The following is a 20815-nucleotide window of genomic DNA, read 5'->3' on the forward strand; positions in this document are numbered from 1 at the left end:
AAGCTGAGCTTCTTGATTGGAAAAATGTACTTCAATAACAGGAAGTAGCAAGGGAGGGAATGATAACAGCATACATTATCTTTTCTTGTGGGGATGGGGGAGGGAGTTCATCATGGGGCTTGAATTCAGGACTTAGGCACTGTACCTGAGGTCTTTTGCTAAAGGCTAGTGCTCTATCACTTTGAACCACAGCTCCACTTTTGGTTTTCTGGTGGTATATCAGCGCTCAGAGTCTCCTACCCAGGCTGGCTTTGAACTGCAGTTCTCAGATTTCAGCCTCCTAAGTAGCTAGGATTACAAGCATGAGCCACTGCACCTAGCACCATCATTTTTATTTTCGTTTCTTACGTAGGGAACTGCTTTTAGGCTCCCAAATTTCGTGGTAAGTACAACTGTTGCCATCCTGATGTGATCAGACATTGCTAGATCCTGCTACAAGCAACACATTCTCCCTACATTTAAGGAAAGGTTCCATTGGAGATAGTCCCACAGAACAGTGGCTTTTCTCCCTCTAAGTGTCATGTCTTGTGTCCAAGCCTATTGTATCTCAGACTAGCCACACAAGTGTTACAACATAACCCACTATAAGTCAGTTTGTGTAGGAAGATGACATATCACTTATCTTTCCAGAGTGAAGTGCCTGGCTCCATCCCAAAGTCCTGGAAGTGGACTGTGGAACACGTTGTCTATAAAGCTCTCCGTTCACACCTTCTGCCACCTAAGCATTTTACAGAAGATGGTAATGTCCTACAGCTTGCCAACCTGCCTGATCTATACAAAGTCTTTGAGAGGTGCTAAGTATGGTTCGTTTATGGACTCTGGGGTCTATTATTCTTCCTCTGTATCCCAATGTTATTGGTGAAGAGATTTAAGGTAGATTTTCATTTGACTCCTAGCACCCCTTCGTGTCCAAATTGACTACAAATAAATTGTCAATTGTGCCTTCATTTCTTTTCTTTTTTTTTTTATTCGTCATGGGGCGTGAACTCTGGGTCTGGGCAGTGTCTCTGAGCTCTACAGCTCAAGGCTGATGCCCACTTCAACCACAGCACCACTTCTGGTTTTCTGGTAGTTAATTGGAGATAAGGGTCTCATGGAATGTTCGTGCCTGGACTGGTTTTGAATGGTGATCCTCATATTTCAGCCTCCTGGGTAGTTAGGTGTGAGCCACAGTGCTTGGCTTAATTTATTTCTTCACAATTGAAAACTTTTATACATCAGTATTATACATCTAATATAACTCGATCAGGTTCAAGAATTCCAAAGATAGCCGGGAGCTGTGACTCACACCTGTAATCCTAGCTATTCAGGAAGCTGAGATATGAGGACTGTGGTTCAAAGCCAGCCCAGGCAATACAAAGCTGAAAGACTCATCTGCAATTAATCACTAGAAAACAGGAAGTAGGGTTATGGCTCAAGGGTAGGGTGGTAGCCTTGAGCTAAAGAGCTCAGAGACAGGGCCGGGAGTTTGGCCTGGTGGTAGAGTGCTTGCCTAGCATGCACAAAGACCTGGGTTCGATTCCTTGGTACCACATACTTAGAAAAAGCCAGAAGTGGTGCTGAGGCTCAAGTGGTAGAGTTCTATCCTTGAGAGAAAAAAATCCAAGGACAGGCCCTGAGCTTACGCCCAGGACTGGCAAAAAAAAAAAAAAAAAAGCTCAGAGACAGTGCCCAGGCCAGAGTTCAAGCCCTATGACCCCTCCTCCCCAAAAAAAGAATCCCAAAGATGTTTGAGAGCCCCTTGGCATCTGACAAGGTGTTCTAGCAAACACTATTAAAAGAACTCTTAGAAGGTCTTGTGGATTTCCCAGATCATGGCCTGATTTAATTTTTTCTGCTCTGGGAAATTTGTTTTATCAGTTTCCATGTACTATATGTCAGTTCAGATGTCTTTCGAAAGACTCTTGATCATGTAAGACTGTTTATACTGACTATGGCCTTGAAGTAAAAATCTGTTAATATCTTCAGTAAACCAAGCTGGTTTTTTCTTTTCATAAGGGAAAAACTTGAACAGGAATGAGTTGTCATGTTAATCCATGTTGCTGATGGCTATGAGTCCTTGTTACTGAAGTTTCAAAGTATTCTTATTTGAAGGATAGTGTAAAAATAGTACCACTCAATGGCCTACCCAATCTACCCAACTGTTTTTGTCTGTGTCATGTTTTAACTTCTTTAGCCTTTTTCTTTCTGAATTGCCCTACTGTAGCTACCCTGGATTTCAGGAGCAACAGGACTGATCAGTGAAGATCTGTCTGGGAAGGAACCTAAACTATTCCAAAGAAAAAGTCTGAATGGACAGACCTGCCCCCTAGATGAGGAGCTATGATGATGCACTTGCACCCCTGAAAGAGGAAATCACATCATGGAAACCAGATTGTTTCTAGAATCCCTTATGGAACCAGAACTGAGACCATCATTTAGATCAAGGTTACCTGCTCTGTCAGCTATGCTTATCCACCCACCTTCCTTCATTCTCTTTTCTGGAAAATACCAGAGTTTCTGTTAGCCCCTATAGTATGTTGCTGGGAGTCACTAAACCCAAGAGGCCACAGTGATTCAATTTCCTTTCTCTGCCTTTCACCACTTATTACTCATCTTTTTGATGAGCATACTGCAACAAGTGATCAAGCATAGTTCCCTGATCCTTCTGAAACTAGGCTTTTATTCTAAGACTATCATAATAAAAATATAAACTGTGAGAAATAGAGCAGTCAGCACAGAAATAAGGATACACTGTGATGTTAAGGTAAAATCCACAGCACAGACCTCAGTGAAGTTCAGTAGAAAAGAACCTGATACTTTAAAAAAAAACAAAAAACAACCTAGGGGATAGCAAAATGGGAGTCACATTTGTTAAACCACAAGAGGCAAGATCAGCTTCTGATAGTTTCGAACTCCAAGCAGCAGACCATGTAGGGCATCTCAGAGGTAAGGTTCCATGAAGCAGGGAGGGACACAGAACAAATGATTTTGAGTGTAGGGGGAGGTATTACCCCAGTCTCAGGCTGGACCATTCCATTCTACCCAGCCAAGGGTTATAAGAGAAATCTATGCTTCAGAATAGCCTCCCTACTACCAACTACACAACTGTTACAACTAGAAAATGGTTTAATTCCAGATTGGTTTCTAGATCTTAAAACTGAATGTCTCTAAAGAAGGGAACAAGAGATTTTATTCACTTCTTGGGTAACTTTATTATCTAGTTTCAAGTAGTTTATTATCTTAAATGGCCTTAATTCATTCAATTTTTACCAGTATATTTTCTGCATGAACACTTCGAAGCTAGTGTAATCATTTTCCTTTCTACAGGAACGATTGTGACAAAAGAATCTTAAATGCTGCAAAGTGGCTACACTTGATTTTAAGCAACTTGAACTAAGTACTTTAATGATGAAAAGCAGACTTCTTAAGAAATCTGTATTCCAGATTATTTGTCCTTGTGGAGAAAAAAGACAAAACAAATGAACAACAAAGAAGCAAGTGGATGTGGTAACCAACCATAGTTTGTTCTGTAAGAAAATGAACGTGTCAATAGCCAATTGTGTTTGGCAGAAGGTTGTGTTTAATAGAATCTTTGGCAGATTCCCCTCCTGCCTGCTCTGCCCTCCTTCCACATTTTGGGTTTGTCTGAAGTTTCATCCCACCAATAAGCAGCAGATGAAGATAGTTTACAAGGTGCAGCACAGCTGAGAGAGGATAGAGAATGAAGACCCTGTTCTCAAGAACACAGGCCTTGGGCTTCCCTTGCCCCATGCAATAAAGCAAGTTTTATATACAATCCCCATTTGTTTTTCTAACATTTTCTCATATAAATTTAAATATTTTACAAAGGCTTTTCCCTCTAAACATATTGAAATACAGATTCCCAACCTGTGAATTTATTTCCTCACTAAAATATAAATGCTATTTGACAGGAGGAGTAAGTATCTTTTGCCCACTCAAGATCTTGAAGTCTGAATTGCACTGTGGAGAAGGCACTTGTGTTTTCTGGTAACTCCAGCAAGTGTCAGTGAGCACTCAGAATCGCTGTCCTATAGGATCCAGTCTCTGAGGCAGCTGGGGGAAATGAACTGTACTTGATTTTCAGAAATTATGGAAATAACAGCACAGACGATTTCTTGAGTCTAGAATCAAGCTACAAACATAAATTCATGAAGATTCAAACCTGCTTCATTCTCATAAATTATAAAATACAGATGGCTGTTTTAATAATGACTCAAAACAGTACTGAAAGGGTTTGTTTGGGTCAATATACAAAAAAGTCCTTCTGGGCAGAGCTCTCAGAGCAACACCCAGTTTGAAGAGTAGCTGCTTTACTGTTGGGCCAGAAGTGCTGTCCTGTTGGCCTTCATCTTCTCCAGCCTCTTGGCCAGGTGACTGTTCGTCATCTCCATCTCCTCGATCTTGTCCAGTGCGGTTCGTAACTGAGAAGGGGAGAGAGCACAGTCACTCTAGGTGATCATTAATCATAAGGACTGTCTAGGAACCTGAAGCACTGTTATTGATAATGGCTTTACACAGGGTCCCCAGACAGCCTCTTTTCTTTCTAGGTAGTTAGATGTATTAACCACCACGCTGACACTATTGAGATCACAGAAAAGAGAACTGCAGAAACACACTTGATCTGAAATTAGAAATTAAAACCTAAAAGGCGGCCACCACTGCAAATGTAGTAAGCTCAGTACAAAAGCATAAGTGACTCCACTGCTGTTCCCTTAAATATTCTAACCAGAATTCAATGTCTTACACAGTGAAGAATTTCAAGAAATTTTTTCTGTTTAGGAATCAGTTCTCCAATAGCACACAAGTACCTCTCGTTGTAGCTTCCTCTTTTCTGCTTTGAGCTCATCTTCAACTTTTTCAGCATTCTCAGCAGCAGTTTTATATCTTAACACCTGGCCTTCAAGCCGGCTAATCTGTAAATGTGAAAACAGAAGCTGGAACTATGAGCTGGTTAGTAGGCCCCTCGAGAGAAGCCACAGGTCTTCTCAGAAGCTGAGTTTTTAGAGAGGATTACTGCTACAGAGCCATTATAAGACCAACATCCTATGTTAGGTTCGTGATGACTATATCACTTCAGAATTAGAATAGGTAAAAGGAGAGCCAATGAATGGGAAATTTTTACATTTTGAAATGTGTATTAAATGGATTCTGTTAAAAGCTCCCAATCTTGAATGCTCTTGAAGTAGCTACAAAAAGTTACAGGTTCACATTCCTCTATTTTTTATGAAAATACCCTACCAGATATTCGCTACTAGTTTTCTATTAAAATAAACTGCAAAGGCTGCCACAAAAACTCCCAATATTAGCCACTTACAATGCAAGAAGCAGAAACAAAATGGTACTTATCAAAATGAACTCCAAGAAATGGAAACGAGTATTCTTTTTGTTTCGCTTTTTGCCAGTCCTGGGGTTTGAACTCAGGGCCTAGGCACTGTCCCTGAGCTGCTTTTGCTCAAGCCTAGCACTCTAGCACTTCAGCTACAGAGCCACAGCCAGATTTTTCCATTTATGTAGTACTAAGGGATGGAACCCAGGGCTTCATGCATCTAGGCAAGCACTCTGTCACTAGGCCACATTCCCAGCCCACTTTTTTTTTTCTTCCATTTTCACTATTTTTTCCTTTGGTTTATTCCTGATGTCATTGTTACTGATTTCTGTACCTTTTGTATATAGGTTTATCTGACTTGAGGAATGGGAAAGGAAATCACAGAAATGATGGGACAAAAGGTGAATGCAGCACCTTTTGCCAATTCAGCAGTGATACTCAGTAGACACTGTGCTGGAAATGAACTTTACAACTTGAGGGAGACTAGGGCTGGGAGCCGGGAAAATGAGTGAGGAGGTAACACTTCAAGAAGAAATGTGCTCTTCATTACAGTATCTTACCTTGTTATCTGGTATATTGTATGTACAATTGTTTATTTGAAATAGGAAAGGGAAGGGGGGAAAACAAGATGAGGGGAGGGGATAGAAGAGGGAAATGGGGACAAAAACATGTCTGTGAAGTAATGCACTTTCTATCTAGCGAATATAACTGTAACCCTTCTATTAATTACAAAAAAAAAAGCAAAAAGAAATGTATTCTTACTTGACCCTCTCTGTACATCACCTTTACAATAAAATTTTTTGAAAAATTTAGCTCATTTGGTACCACAAAGAAGTACTTACACTTTGTTCCAAGGTGGTTATATCCTGTTCTGCTTTTGAAAGCTTAAATTTGTACTCACTAATTTGTCTATTAGCATCTCCTAGAACAGAAGATAATAATGAATTAACTTCATCTCCCAGAGATGGAAGTGTGAAGTATCAAGCAATAATGCCCTCTGTAAAACACAGAACCCAGACATGCACCGAGATTCTCCAACAGCCCAGGTTCTGAACTAGCTATAGTAAAGGAAGCTCCACTACTTACACTGTGTTAGTATTCCTAGAATGACAAATCCTCCTTTACCTTTTATATGTGAGCCATCTCTGAGTACAGGATCCTTGCCAAGGAAGAAGTGGTCCGCGCCTGATCTCTAACTGTAACTCTGTGGCCTGCAGTACCTCTGGACCCCCTGGACTGGGCCTTCTGGTTCCCTGAAGCCAGCCTGCAACTTCTACTTCTTTATTTTGTTTCTGCTTTCCCATGCCACTAGGGTCCTGTCATCCCACCTCTGATTCAAGTCTCAACCTTTAAGACCATGTTCATTTTCATGTCCTTGACTAACTTAAACTTAGTTGACTAACTTCTCTTTGTCCTGTTGCATTTTACTTCATCCTTTTAATGACATTTATCAAGTCTTCTAAATACACTGAGTGTGTAAAGAAAGGAGCCTTGTTGTGGCCTTATTAAATCAGTGTTTATACTTGACCAGATGCTTTGCAAATAATGTATGCTTTGCAAATGTATAAATGTATTGAAAATGTTTTCAATAACATGGTGTAAAGTTATGAACAGAGTTATAAGATAATATACTTGACCTAAGAAACTACTTAAAATGGTGAGTTAAGAAATGACTGAGGGGCTGGGTAAAACTTCCCTCTGGGAACACAAATTTAGCAAAATCATCATCCTCTGAAATGATTACTCCTAAGAATTAAAAAAGATTAAGTCAACTCTAACCTACTGAAGGAAATATATTCCAACAACCTAACAAAAACTCTTCTACATTTTCATATAACCAAAATTAGAACTATTTAACCTCAATGTAAAAAGTTCTGTTACTGGTCAGCTCTAATACTCTGGAAGTAACAGAAGCCAGACACATGGTGATCATCTGCAATCCCATTACTCTAAGCTGAAGCAAGATCTGAGTTCAATGCCAGCCTGAGCTACATGGAAACAAGTATAACATCTTGTTTATACATGACCTCCTCCTCCAAGGTAATGGGGAGAGCATTTATCAGCCCTAAAACAGAAGCTAGAGGGTCTTAATAGACTATTGACTATCAAAATGTGTAGCTTCTGGAGCCAGGGGTTTGGCTTAGTAGTAAGAGTTCTTGCTGAGCATGCACAAAGACCAGCATTCAACTCCTTGGTATCCCGTATGTAGAAAAAGCCGGAAGTGGTGCTGTGGTTCAAGTGATAGAATACTAGGCCTTGAGAAAGCCCAAGGACAGTGCTCAGGCCCTTGAGTTCAAGTCCTGGGACTGGCTAAATAAACAAATAAACAAGTGTAGCTTCTGTCTTACTACAAGTCAGTCATTTCTGTTTTAAAAAGTGTAAGGCCAGCCAGCATGGTGGCTCATGCCCGTAATCTTAGCTACTCAGGAGGCTGAGATCTGAGAATCAAGGTTCAAAGCCAGCCTCAGTACAAAGGAATCTGACTTTTTTTTTTGCCAGTCCTGGGACTTGAACTCATGGCCTGAGCTCTATCCTTGGGCTGTCTCAAGGCTAGATCTCTACCACTTAAGCCATAGCACCATTTCCATCTTTTTTCTAAGTATGTGGTACTGAGGAATTGAACCTGGGTCTTCGTGCAAGCGAGGCAAGCACTCTACCACTAGGCCAGACTCCTGGCCTAGAATGTGAGATTCTTATCTCCAATTAACCTCTACAAAACAGGAAGTGGAGCTCGGCTCAAGGGTAAGGCAGTAACCTTGAGCTGAAGAGCTCAGGGACAGCACCCAGGCCCAGGGGTAGGACAGAAGCCTTGAGCTAAAGAGCTCAGAGACAGTGCCCAGGCCTAGTTCAAGCCCCATGACCCACAAAAAAAAGGAAAAAAAAAAAAGAGTAGGCCTTGTAGGATGTGGTGGTTTAAGACTGTAATCCTAGCTACTCAGGAGGCTGAGATCAAGGTTCAAAGCCAGCCTGGGCACTAGACTGTGTGACTCATCTCCAGTTAACCACTAGAAAACCGGAGGCGGTGATGTGGCTTAAGGAGTAGGGCAGTAGCTTTGAGCTGAAATGCTCAGGGACAAGGCCCAGGCCCAGGGGTAGGGCACTGGGATAGCGCCCAGGCCCAGAGTTCAAGTCCCACTATCAACAACAATAAAAAAAAATGTGTAAGCCCTTTGTCTCATATCACCTTGTGTGAAAACAGGTAAGGCACTATCTAGAATCAAGAATGGCCCAGGCCCCTTTCCTGGCCTGTGTTTTATCTTCAGCTAGACCCAGCCTTCCCAGTGTTCCTCAGCTAACGTTATTTCATACCTAACCCTTGTGTAGTTTTCCCCTCCTTCTGGAACACTGGCTCCAGTAAATTCTCACATATAAATGCCACCACAGCCCTCTTGAATTTGATTTCTTTTGAATTTGTTCCTTTAACCTAATCACTCTAAACTGGGCCCTGCCCTTCTAGAACTGTCAGCAGCCATTGTACTATTCCAGTTGACCATCAAGCATTCTAACTGGCTGGTCTACAATGTTTCTAAAATGTTCCTGCCTTCCACAATTCTCCACACCAGAAAGACAGAATATTCAACAGGAAACATCATAAGGTTGCGAGCTGATACCCAAAAGAGGAAGTCATACTGCCCTCAAAAGTTAGTACTAGCTGGACCCACACTTACTTAAAGGCTGAAATCAAAAGGATCATAATTTGAGGCTATCCTTGGCAAAAGTGCATCAGAAAATACTGGGTAGAGTGGCATGAATCTGCCATGTCAACTATGACAGTAAGCATGGGCTGTGGTGTCAGCCCTAGCAAAAAGTAAGACCCTATTTAACAATAACCAGAGCCAAATGGACTAGAAGCATGGCTGAAAGTGGTAGAGTGCCTGCTCGGGAAGGCCCTGGGTTTATAGCAGTACCCAAAGTCAGTCAGTAATAATACCTCTTAATCTATAAAGGCTGATAGTTTGGCCGATTTAGATGGTGGCGGGGGGGGGGGGGGGGGGGGGGGGGGGCAGTGGGGTGGGGCGGGAACCTATTATGAATAGGAGTTAGGTGGGGAAAACAAAACTAAACTTTTTTTTTTTTTTTTAAGGTAGGCACTTAAAAACACTCAGGAGCCAAAAGTAGAAAAGGGAAAGGAAAAAAAAACAACAACACAAAACCGGCTCAGCTATGTTCACCTCTGCACTATTCACAATAGCCAGGCGATGGAAACAATCCAGATGCCCTACTGCAGATGAATGGATACAGAAAATGTGGTATATATACACAATGGAATTCTACATAGCCAACAGACAAGATAAAATAATGGCATTCACAGGGAAATGGATGAATCTAGAGTGAATCATGTTGAGTGAGAAGTCAAGACCGAAGGAACAAAAGGCGCATGGTATCCTTAATATGTGGCTATTAAATCCAAAGAGTACAAGAGCGAGGACTCAATAACTGCATACCCAAAGCTATGGACATGGTAATGGAAATATAAACATAACTATATAGACATAAAAACCTATGACTCTATAGACATAATGTTTTATTTCATAAATTAATGTTTCTATGACATACAAACCCTTAGCCTAATTTTGACTAAGTTCTAAATACTAAGTCCCAGTGATTGTAAATAGAGATTCCCTTCTTGAACACTTGTTTGTTAAACTTGTCATTTAAAATATGATGTAAAAATCAACATTAATAAATTCTTTAAAAGAAAAAAAACACAAAACCTATTTGTATAAACTGAGTATATTAGACTTGACTTTGTGGTATGTTTTTAAATTCCATCTGCAGCTCAAGCTGTCCTTGAACGCGATCGGGATCCTCCTGCTTAAGCCTCTATAATGCTGGGATTACAGATGATCACCCACCATGATTAGCTCCCATTACTTCAGTAACTGACCAACAACAAAAGTTTTTACGTTGAGGTTAGATAAGTAGTTCTAATCTTGACTATGTGGAAAGAATCAGGTTTGTGTTATAAACTCTAGGAAAATTGTGGAACTACTTAACATTGTGTTAGTCAGAAATCTCCCAATTATTCAAGATAAACTGCACAGAAATGGTAGCTCAAGGAAGACACACAGGTGTGGAAATAGTGTCCAGGAAAGAAAAAAAAACATCCTTTTACATCTAAATAGAGCAGAGCCTCTATTTGACTCCTGTATTCTTCTGTACTAACCACTATAAACAGAGCTGCTGCAGAGATAAGCAAACTAGAAAAGCAGACAACTCACAATCCTGCCCCAAAGACAAGGCTTACATACTAACAGAGACTGATATCCCCTGGTACTTACTCTGCATCTCGATAAACTGCAAGTCAGAGCCGTTCTGCAGTCCTACCAAGTCACCGGCTATGCCATCATTCCTGGAGCATTTCTGCCGTTCTTCCTCTAACTGTAGCTTCAGTTTTCTAATCTGAAATAAAAGTCACCAGAATCGAATCAGTCTCTTCAATGGCCCAATGGCCACATTATAGAACACTGTATCAACAGGTCATACAGATTATTCATTTAACAACTATTTTTCTAGTCTCAAAAAGATGGACTGTAGATACCTACACCACATTCCTGTGTTTCCATAAATAAAACTTATGCTAGGTGGCTACATGGAAAAGTGAGCAGTTCAGTAAACCAAGTGAGGGCACCAGTAAAAGGATAGCCAGTAGATAAAGGAACTTAAAGAATCAAACTTCAGATTTACTTTAAAAAACAAACAAACAACAACAAAATAAAACCATTTGGCTAAGGAAAAGCCCTGAGTGACCCCAAGTCGGACCCAATCTGTTCCATCCTTAGTCTTCATACTGTATTTATGGCCAATGCCACCTAAATGTTCAATATTAAGCCTTATATCTAAGCCTGATGTAAGCTAACCAGCATTTATATGTGTATTGCATCTCAGAAGGTAAAAGGCAGGAACCAGGAAGCCTGGAAGAGTTGTCCCACAAGCACACTTGTCCCACAGGACACACAGATCACTCATCCAGAATGAAGGGTGGACACGAGGATACCAGCTATATCCTTAAACCTACCACAAGCACAGTGTATGTGCTTGCCACTGTGGAGCAGAAAAAACTATTAAAAAAAAATTCAAGTGTAGGGCTGGGAGTTTGGCCTAGTGGTTAAAGTGCTTGCCTAGCATGCATGAAGACCCAGGTTCGATTCCTCGGTACCACATACATAGAAAAAAAAGCCGGAAGTGGTGCTGAGGCTCAAGTGTAGAGCTCTAGCCTTGAGAAAGTCCAAGGACAGTGCTCAGGCCCTGAGCTCAAGCCCAGGACTGGCAAAAAAAAAAAAAAAATTCAAGTGTAAAAAGAATGAATTCACTTTTTTTTCAGTTTTTTCCTCTTTTTTATTGTAATTAATAGAAGGGTTACATTATATTCGTCAGACAGAAGATGGGTTACTTCACAAATGTTGATACCCCTTCTCATGTTTTTGTCCCGTGAGAAAGAAGAGAACAACTGAAGATAAATGTGATCAAAATGCTTTATAAGCATGTATGAAAATAATGATCGAAGCACTGGGGGTTCATGCTTGTAATCCTACTTACTCAGGAGGACTGCACCCGGAGACTCATGGTTTGAAACCAGCTACACATAAAGGGCCATAAGTCTCCATCTCCAACTAAGCAGCAAAAAGCCAGGCTGGGGGCAGAAAGCAAGCTGTGAGCAAGAAAGTGAGCTTAAGGTTCTGAGTTCTATCTCTGGTACCAGCAAAAGGATTTTTTTTTTCTTTTGGTGGGTCATGGGTGGAACACTGTCCCTGAGCTCTTCAGCTCTTCAGCTCTTGAGCCAAGCTCCACTTTTCTAGTGGTTAACTGGAGATAAGAGTCTCAGGTCCTTTTGTGCCCGGGCTGGCTTTGAACCTTGATTCTCAGATCTCAGCCTCCTGAGTAGCTAGGATTACAGGCATGAGCCACCACGTCTGGCTACAAAAGGAATTTTTAGAAAAAGTATAATAATGATGTCTTTAAAATGTTTTAAAAGGGGTAGGGCACTCTTTCCACTCCTCTTTAGCACAGTATTAGAATTCCTAGCCAGAGCAATAAGGCAAGAAGCAAGCATAAAGGGGATCCAAATAGGGAAAGGGGAAGTGAAACTCTCCCTCTTTGCAGATGACATGATTCTGTATTTAAATAATCCTATAGACTCCACTCCCAACTCCTTGAGCTGATTTAAAACTTTGGAAAGGTAACAAAAATCAACTGCCTTCCTCTACGCCAACAGTGAGAGGAATGAGGCAACAATCAGGACAGCAACTCCTTTTGCAATAGCCCCAAAGAAAATAAAGTACCTAGGAATTATCTTAACTAAGAATGTAATGCACCTTTTTGATGAAAACTTTAAAACCCTGAAAAAGGAAATTAAAGCAGAACTAAGAAAATGGAAAAACCTCCCATGCTCCTGGATTGGAAGAATCAACCTCGTGAAAATGACAATCTTGCCAAGGGCTATCTACAAATTCAGCACAATACCCATCAATAGCCCAATGTCATTCTTTAAAGGAATAGAAGAGGCAATCCAAAATGTCATATGGAATAATACCAAAAACACTTTTTAGCAGAAAGAACAGCACAGGAGGAATTTCAATACCAAACTTTAGACTCTATTACAGAACTATAATAATCAAAACAGCTTGGTACTGGCACAAGAATAGGCCTGAAGACCAATGGAATAGAACTGAGGACCCAGATATTAAACCACAGACCTATGGCCACCTAATCTTTGACAAGGGAGCCAAAAACATAGAATGGAAGAAAGACAGCCTTTTCAACAAGTGGTGCTGGCAGAACTGGTTAAGCACCTGCAGAAAACAAAAGCTGGATCCTTCTCTGTCACCCTGCACTAGAATTAACTCCAAATGGATCAAAGACCTCGAGGTAAAAGCTGACACACTGAAAACTTTACAAGAAGGAATAGGAGACACACTAGGTCTCCTTGGCACAAGTTAAAACTTTCTCAATAAGGACCAAGAAACACAACAAATCAGAGAAAGGCTGGATAAGTGGGACTGCATTAAACTGCAGAGCTTCTGTAGGGCAAAGGACATAGCTAGTAAATTAAATAGGAAGCCTATAGAATGGAAGATCTTCACTAACCATACAACAGACAAAGGCCTCATATCTAAAATATATCAACAGCTCAAAAAATTGAATCACTCCAAAACTAATCTCCAAAGTAACAACCATCCCATTAAAAGATGGGCCAAAGACTTAAAGAGTCTTCTCTGAAGAAGAAACTAGAATGGCCTATAGACACATGAAGAAATGCTCCACATCTCTGGTCATAAAAGAAATGCAAATCAAAACAACTCTAAGATTCTACCTCACTCCAGTTAGAATGGCCAGGATCAAAAAATCTAATAACAACAGATGCTAGAGGTGATGTGGCCAGGAGGGATCACTACTACACTGTTGGTGGGAGTGCAAACTCGTTCAACCACTATGGAAAGCGGTATGGCAGTTCCTCAAAAGACTAAACATAGAGCTCCCCTATGACCCAGCAATTCCACTACTTGGTATTTACCCAACCGTCCAGAAACAAGGACATACTAAACCCACTAGCACAACGATGTTCATTGCAGCACTATTTACCATAGCAAAGATATGGAACCAACCCAGATGTCCCTCAGTTGATGAGTGGAACAACAAGATGTGGTATTTATACACAATGGAACTCTATGCTGCTGTCAGAAAGAGTGACATCGCCTCATTTGTAAGGAAATGGAAAGACTTAGAAAAAAATCATATTAAGTGAAGTAAGCCTATGTTCAAGAACATAGGCTCAATGGTTTCCCTCATTCGTCATAATCAGTAGAAACCTTGGGTTCTCCTAGGAGAGATTTGCAATAGAGCAAAACCTAGATACATAAGGCCATACAGTATGACGCTAAATGAAAGGACCTCTTGGATATAAAAACAAAAGCCATATAATGAGTGATTGTTGTCCTTAATGTACTACTATGTTATCTCTCATCTCTTTTGCTGTCCCTTGGTTATCTCATATTGTTACAGTATTTCTTTGTTATCTGATATATTCTTTGTTATATGATATATTGGATAAATGCATATTTGGTTATTTGAAATTGGATAGGGAAGGGGGGAAAACAAGATGAGGGGTGGGGGTGGGGGGAGGGAAATGGGGACCAAGACATGAGAAAGTATATCAATGCATGTGAATTAATGCACCTTCTATCTGGCAAATATCATATAACCCTTCTTTTAATTACAATAAAAAATATATGAAAAAAGGGGGACAGGAAAGAAGGATAAGCTAAATTTAAACAAAGTATATTGTATGTAGGTGCATTATATATACAAGGAATTTGTACAGTTAAGACATGCTAATTAGGGGCCGGGAGTTTGGCCTAGTGGTTAAAGTGCTTGCCTAGCATGCACGAAGACCCGGGTTCGATTCCTTGGTACCACATACATAGAAAAAAGCCCGAAATGGTGCTGAGGCTCAAGTGGTAGAGCTCTAGCCTTGAGAAAGTCCAAGGACAGTGCTCAGGCCCTGAGCTCAAGCCCAGCCCAGGACTGGCAAAAAAAAAAAAAAAAAAAAAAAAAAAAAAGACATGCTAATTAAAAACTACTTTCCTAGATGCCAGCAGTGGGATACCTGGATAAATCGTATTTGTTCAAGATCATTTGAACAAACATGAAGAGAAGTAAACCCAGAGCCAGATTTTCCAATAAAAGTAGACATTCAGGGGCCAGGAGTGTGGCCTAATGGTAGAGTACGTGCCTAGCATGCATGAAGCCCTAGGTTTGATTCATTGGCACGACATACAAAGGAAAAAAAACCAGAAGTGGTGCTGTGACTCAAGGGGTAGAGCCACCCTTGAGAAAGCTCAAGGACAGTGCTCAGGCCCTGAGTTCATGCCCCAGGACTGGTTTACCCAGTTTATCGTGTTGAGTTGGCATTGTACAGAAATTAATAGCCATATTGGTCTAGAAATGTTAAACTTAATTTTTTTCATTTGTACAGGGGTAAACACACTGAATTAAATATGTAAGGTCTTATCTACATGGGTTTGATTACAGAAACTAATATTCTCTAAATAATGAAAAAAAGAAAAAAAAAAAAAAAGCTGGGCATGTGGCTCACGCCTGTAAGCCTAGCTACTCAGGAGGCTGAGATCTAAGGATTGCAGTTCAAAGCCAGCCCAGGCACTGAAGTCCATGAAACTCTTAAATCCATTGAACCACTAGAAAACTGTAAGTGGTACTGTGGCTCATGGGGTAGGGCGGTAGCTTTGAGCTGAAGAGCTCAGGAACAATGTGCAGAGTTCAAGCCCCACAACTAACCCCCCCCAAAAGACATTAATTATGTGTGTATGAAATAATACATCACTTGGGTTATTTTTATAACTTTTATTAAAAAGTTTAAGAGCAGCAAGAAATTTTTGTTTCGTTTTAGAAAAGCCCTCTTTGTATACAGAAAACATTCTATATACAGTTAACTGGAAATGTACGTGGCTTTCTGAACTGTCCCTAGCTCCATTAACAAAGATCAAGAGAAAACCAGGCATTGCGCTAAACTGAAACTAAATTCATGCTTCTCAAGACCTCTTGCCCTTTCAACATTTGTGGGCTGTCACTGCTATCTGTCTTGAGGGAATCAAAGGTTATCACCTCCTTCATTCCTCCTAATCTAAAAGGGTCATCCTTCCTCTCCTGCACTCTTCCTCACAAGGCCTTGTAACATTAATAACCCCTAACATTCACTTCCTAACTTCCCGCCATGTCACACATGATTCCACTGCTAATTCCACTAGAATTAGCTCTCCATCAGCAAACCCATTCCGCAGCCTCTTGCTTGAGGGCCCTCTAACCACAACACACTCACAGAAACTTGTTGCTGCTGAAACCTTACCCTGCACTGCTATTTTCATTTTGTACAGCCTCCTAGAAACCAAGTATCCCCTTGCTGTGCTGAACTATTCTCCCTCCATCCTTCTCAGAAGTCTCTGTTCTTAATTTCAACTCTTCAAATCACATAAACAAACTTCTCATTTTGCCACCATCCCACACCTTTGTTACCCCACTCTTTCCTGACTCACCATGCCCTTAACCCTATTCTTAATTCCTGGAAATTTACTTATACACCTAAGTGAAAGCTTTTTCCCAGAACCGCTGAGTTTCTACATCTCCTTAACACTTATCTTGTCATCTCTACCACTTCTTGCTCTCAAGCCTCTCATGCCCATAGTCATATATTAGAGCTCAACATTAGATAGCCATACTCTATAACGGTCCATTTATCCTCTATCGAACCATAATCCTTCCAGCTCATTTTTTCCAGGTCTTAACTCTAACATTCTTCAAACCTACTCCCCTTCCAGGTCTTAACTCTAACATTCTTCAAATCCACTAGCCCTTCTAATGCACTAATCTATCTTCTTCCCATTGTCCTTGATGTTCTCCCCCAGATGGTCTCTCAATCCCCCAGTGTAATTTCTAGGTCCACCACTATCAGCACTCTCCTATTTATTCTTCATTCCCTTACCTCATGACAAATGCTTGATAAAAGTATTTACTATATGCCCACGACTACATGGCTAAATGTAGCTAGAGAAGTACACAGAATAAACATATTCATGCAACCTTTTAACATTATGATTTACTATTTAATGATTGTTGTTCATTGTCTCAAATCTCTTTTTACTAGGATATAAGGTCTACTGGGGCAGGAATTTTTTAATTGATTTATTCACTTAAATATCCCAGTGACAAAAATATTACCTGTTAAACAATGGAATATGACTCAACATGTGTTGAATGGTTGAAGAGGAGTAATGGAGAAAACTAATTAGTCAAGAAATTTCCTCAGAACAGGAGTTTCTAGAATTGACAGGGATCCAGTGTCATGAAAAGAACTTCAAAACACATCAACGTGAGGTTTCAAAACATTAAGAATAGTGCTCACCTACCATGCATGAAGCCTTGGGTTTAATTCCTCAGTACCATACACACAGAGAAAAAGCCAGGAGTGGTGTTGTGTCTCAAGTGGTAGAGCACTAGCCTTGAGAAAGCCCAATGCCCAGGCCCCGAATTTAAGCCCCAAGGACTGGTGGGGAAGGGGGAAGGAGGGGAGAGAGGGAGGAAGGAGGGAGGGAGGGAGAGAGGGAGGAAGGAGGGAGGGAGGAAGGGAGGGGGGGGACAGGATACAAGCGTTCAGAAGTAGGGGGAAAATGTGCCACATATAAAGATCAAATTTCCGATTTCCCTCAGCATACTCAACAACCACACTAAAAGACAAAAGACAAGAAAGTCTTTTTTTAAATCTGAAGGAAAATTGCAACCCAGAAATCCATTTAAGCTAGTAATTAAGTAAGAGGGAAAAAGATACTTTTAGGCCTGAAAGATCATGTAAAACAAACAGCCTAAAAACACTTTCCTCAAGAAGCTACTTGAAGATTAAATCAAAATAAAAAGAAGGAAGAAAGTAAGAGAGACTGGGAAAAGGATTCCCAATCCAAATCACAGGCAGACGAAGTCCCCGCATGCTTATGAAGGGTAATTACATCCCTGAATGGAAAGGATGTGTCATTAGTTCAAAATGAGTTGAATCATTTGCTCTAACATGTATCAAGACGATCTTCTGAGAGAAATATGATGCACCAAGAAGGTGGGTTTAAGCTACAGTTTAAAAGTGAATAAATGATTTAAAAAACCTAAAACTAGACACATCATAGGAAGAGAAAAAAAAACTGTAACATTAACTGCAGAGGAAACAAATAGTTGTGAAGGATATAAAAGGCAGTACTAGAATGTAACATATCTCCCAGTAAGCAGCATTCAGAGCTGATGACATAAACAGATTAAATGTTAACAGGCTATGGGAATGGGAAATATGCATGTGTATAGCAGAGACTCATCTATCACAAAGGAATTTCAGTGTTTAAAACCAAACCACCATGAAGCAATGTAAGCATGTTACGTGAAGAGAGTACATACCAGAGACAGAAAAATAACTGGATAGAAGTGGTCAAGAGTGAAGACAAATGGCTTATGCTTGTAAACCCTAGTTATTAGGGGGAGGAAGACTAGGAGGATTGCAGTTCATGGGCATTCCAAGCATAAACACATGTCTGTCTCAATCAGCAGCTGGATGTGGTAATGTGCATCTTTTATCCCAGCTGCATGAAAAGTATAAATAGGCAGATTACAATCCAGGCCAAATTCTGGACACTCATCATACAAGACCCTATTTAAAATAAATGAAGACATAAAAATGGGGACTATGCCTCAAGAGGCATAACTCCTGCCTAAGAGCAAGAAAGGCCTAAGTTCAAGCCCTAGAATCAAGAAAGACAAAGATACACACAAGGGAAAGAGGGGGGAAAAGAGTGTCAGACAGAACATGTGGTCATCTTCACAAGATTTGGAAAACACAGTAACTCATTAAAGTGTGCACCATAATGTTTTAAAAAAAAATAAAGACATAAAATATGAAACACCTTTATATCCTGTAAATAAAGGTAGTAACTTAGATATTCTAATTTCTAATATACATTTTAATTAATGTTTTACAATATAAATAACTAAAATAAAACTAATACATTCATTAAGAGGAATGTTTTACCTGTGATAGTAGCTCTTCCTTTTCTCCAGCAAGTTTTCGTAGCCTTACATCTAAAACAAAATTTTTAATGGTGAAATCTGTGAACTAGAAGCTCTTTCAAGTTCATACATATCAAATATAATCTGGTAATTATAGATCTCAACATGAAAAAAACTAAAGGTTTTAATTATGTTATAAAAGAGCATTTAATTATCTTAAACATACTGCCATACACTGGTTTTCATCAGGGCAAAAAATATACTTGTTCCCAAAGTAAAACAAACTAAAGTACAAAAAGGAACCATGTGGATTGAGAATGTGTATTAGTGGTAGAGTGCTTGCCTAGCATGCATGAAGCCTTGGGTTTGATTCCTCAGTACCACATACACAGAAAAGGCTGGAAGTGGCACTGTGGTTCAAGTGGTAGAGTGCGAGCCTTAAGTACAGAGAGGCTCAGAGATAAAGCCCAAACCCTGAATTCAAGCCCCAGGACTGCCAAAAAAAAAAAAAGGAAAGAGAAAGAAAGAAAGAAAGAAAGAAAGAAAGAAAGAAAGAAAGAAAGAAAGAAAGAAAGAAAGAAAGGAAGGAAGGAAGGAAGGAAGGAAGGAAGGAAGGAAGGAAGGAAGGAAGGAAAACCATTTTTCAAACTTTCACCAGGATCTGGACATAAAGATCAGGACCAGGATCTGCTATAAAGATTTAAGCCTTTAGCATGAGAGATAATCAAATACAGGGAAGATGATGGTGTAAGAGTGGGAGTGTGAGGAAAGGTAGCAAAGGAGCACAATGGTGGAAGAAAGCAAAGCCTCACAAAAACTGGTGGGCAGAGGAAAGGAGACAAACTATAAGATGGGACATCATACAGCAAGTCTGAAACTGGGATGCAGTCACCAGGGCTCTGGAGCTGGTAGATAGGGTTGCTTTTCCCCTAGCAGGCATTAGAATGGTCCTCCTGGAATGAGGGAAGACTCATAATTTGCTTAAAGAAGTAACTAACACGTGGCTGACCTGCTCATGACCAATATTCTGATTTCCTCAGCCTTCCAAACAGACAGGCAGACACCTGAGGTGTCTGTTGCCACCCATACCTCTCTCTTTCCCAGCTCTCCCTGTAGAAAACCTGTGAATACACTAGAACAGAATGATGGAAAGGGGAAAACACATCCCCACTCCAATAACTAAAAGTGAGCTCATGCTACAATATTATCTGAGCTAAATTTCTTCCTGTAGAATAGGATTCTTAATAAGTGCAATGAACAGGTCTCTGTGTTTTCCTGGAGAGAGATATCGTAAGATTCTTGAAGAAATCATACATTTTTGTTGTGTCAGTCCTGAGGCTTGAACTCAGAGCCTTGGTACTGTTCCTAAACTTTTATAGTCAGTCTACAACTTGAACCAAAGCTCTGTCAGCTTTTTGGGGAGTTAGTAGGAGATAAGGATCTCATGGATTTTCCTGCCTAAGCTGGCTTCAAACACTGATCCTCAGATCTCAGCCCCAAGTAGTAAGATTATAAATATGAGATTGCAGTGCCCAGCAAAGCATCATATTTCAGAGGCCTTGCAAGAGGTTTAAAAACCCTGATTTACATGTCGTATCTTCTAATACCTGTCTTCTCAATTGTCTATTTCTTGGATTAAAAAATTTGGTTGAGCCAGGCACTGGTGGCTCATGCCTGTAATCTTAACTACTCAAGAGGCTGAGATCAGAGCATCATGATTCAAAGCTAGCCTGGGCAGGAAAGTCTGTGAGACTCTTATTAACCACCAGCAAACCACAAATAGACCTGTGCCTTCAAGTGGTAGAGTACTAGCCTTGAATAAAAGAATTCAAGGACAGTGCCCAGAACCTGGAAAAAAAGAGACAGAGACAGAGACAGAGACAGAGACAGAGACAGAGACAGAGACAGAGAGAGAGAGAGAGAGAGAGAGAG

At 40.4% G+C, this 20815-nt stretch overlaps 2 protein-coding genes across 14 annotated transcripts in view; one reads left to right on the top strand and one right to left on the bottom strand.

Annotated features, from left to right (window-relative positions):
* Nucleotides 1-3778, top strand: part of Mlh1 (mutL homolog 1) — a 55095-nt gene extending 51317 nt beyond the window's left edge. For 2 of the 5 annotated variants that reach the window (XM_090351883.1, XM_090351884.1), the window contains one exon: nucleotides 631-947. In XM_090351883.1, the coding sequence (XP_090208009.1) occupies nucleotides 631-798 (168 nt within the window). In that variant the 3' untranslated portion in view covers nucleotides 799-947. Of the gene's footprint in view, nucleotides 1-630; nucleotides 948-2206; nucleotides 2463-3309 lie in introns of those variants that run through there. The other 3 variants (XM_090351881.1, XM_090351880.1, XM_090351882.1) reach the window with 3 other exon arrangements.
* Nucleotides 3540-20815, bottom strand: part of Lrrfip2 (LRR binding FLII interacting protein 2) — a 156660-nt gene continuing 139384 nt past the window's right edge. For all 9 annotated transcript variants that reach the window (XM_090351887.1, XM_090351894.1, XM_090351886.1 and 6 more), the window contains 5 exons: nucleotides 18906-18955; nucleotides 10612-10732; nucleotides 6172-6251; nucleotides 4812-4916; nucleotides 3540-4424 (listed from right to left, as the gene is read on the bottom strand). In XM_090351887.1, coding sequence (XP_090208013.1) covers nucleotides 4314-4424; nucleotides 4812-4916; nucleotides 6172-6251; nucleotides 10612-10732; nucleotides 18906-18955 — 467 coding nt within the window. In that variant the 3' untranslated portion in view covers nucleotides 3540-4313. The remainder of the gene's footprint in view (nucleotides 4425-4811; nucleotides 4917-6171; nucleotides 6252-10611; nucleotides 10733-18905; nucleotides 18956-20815) is intronic.

Source organism: Megascapheus bottae, chromosome 18 (assembly GCF_031878675.1).
Source record: "Megascapheus bottae isolate mThoBot1 chromosome 18, mThoBot2.hap1, whole genome shotgun sequence".
Lineage (NCBI taxonomy): Eukaryota > Metazoa > Chordata > Mammalia > Rodentia > Geomyidae > Megascapheus > Megascapheus bottae.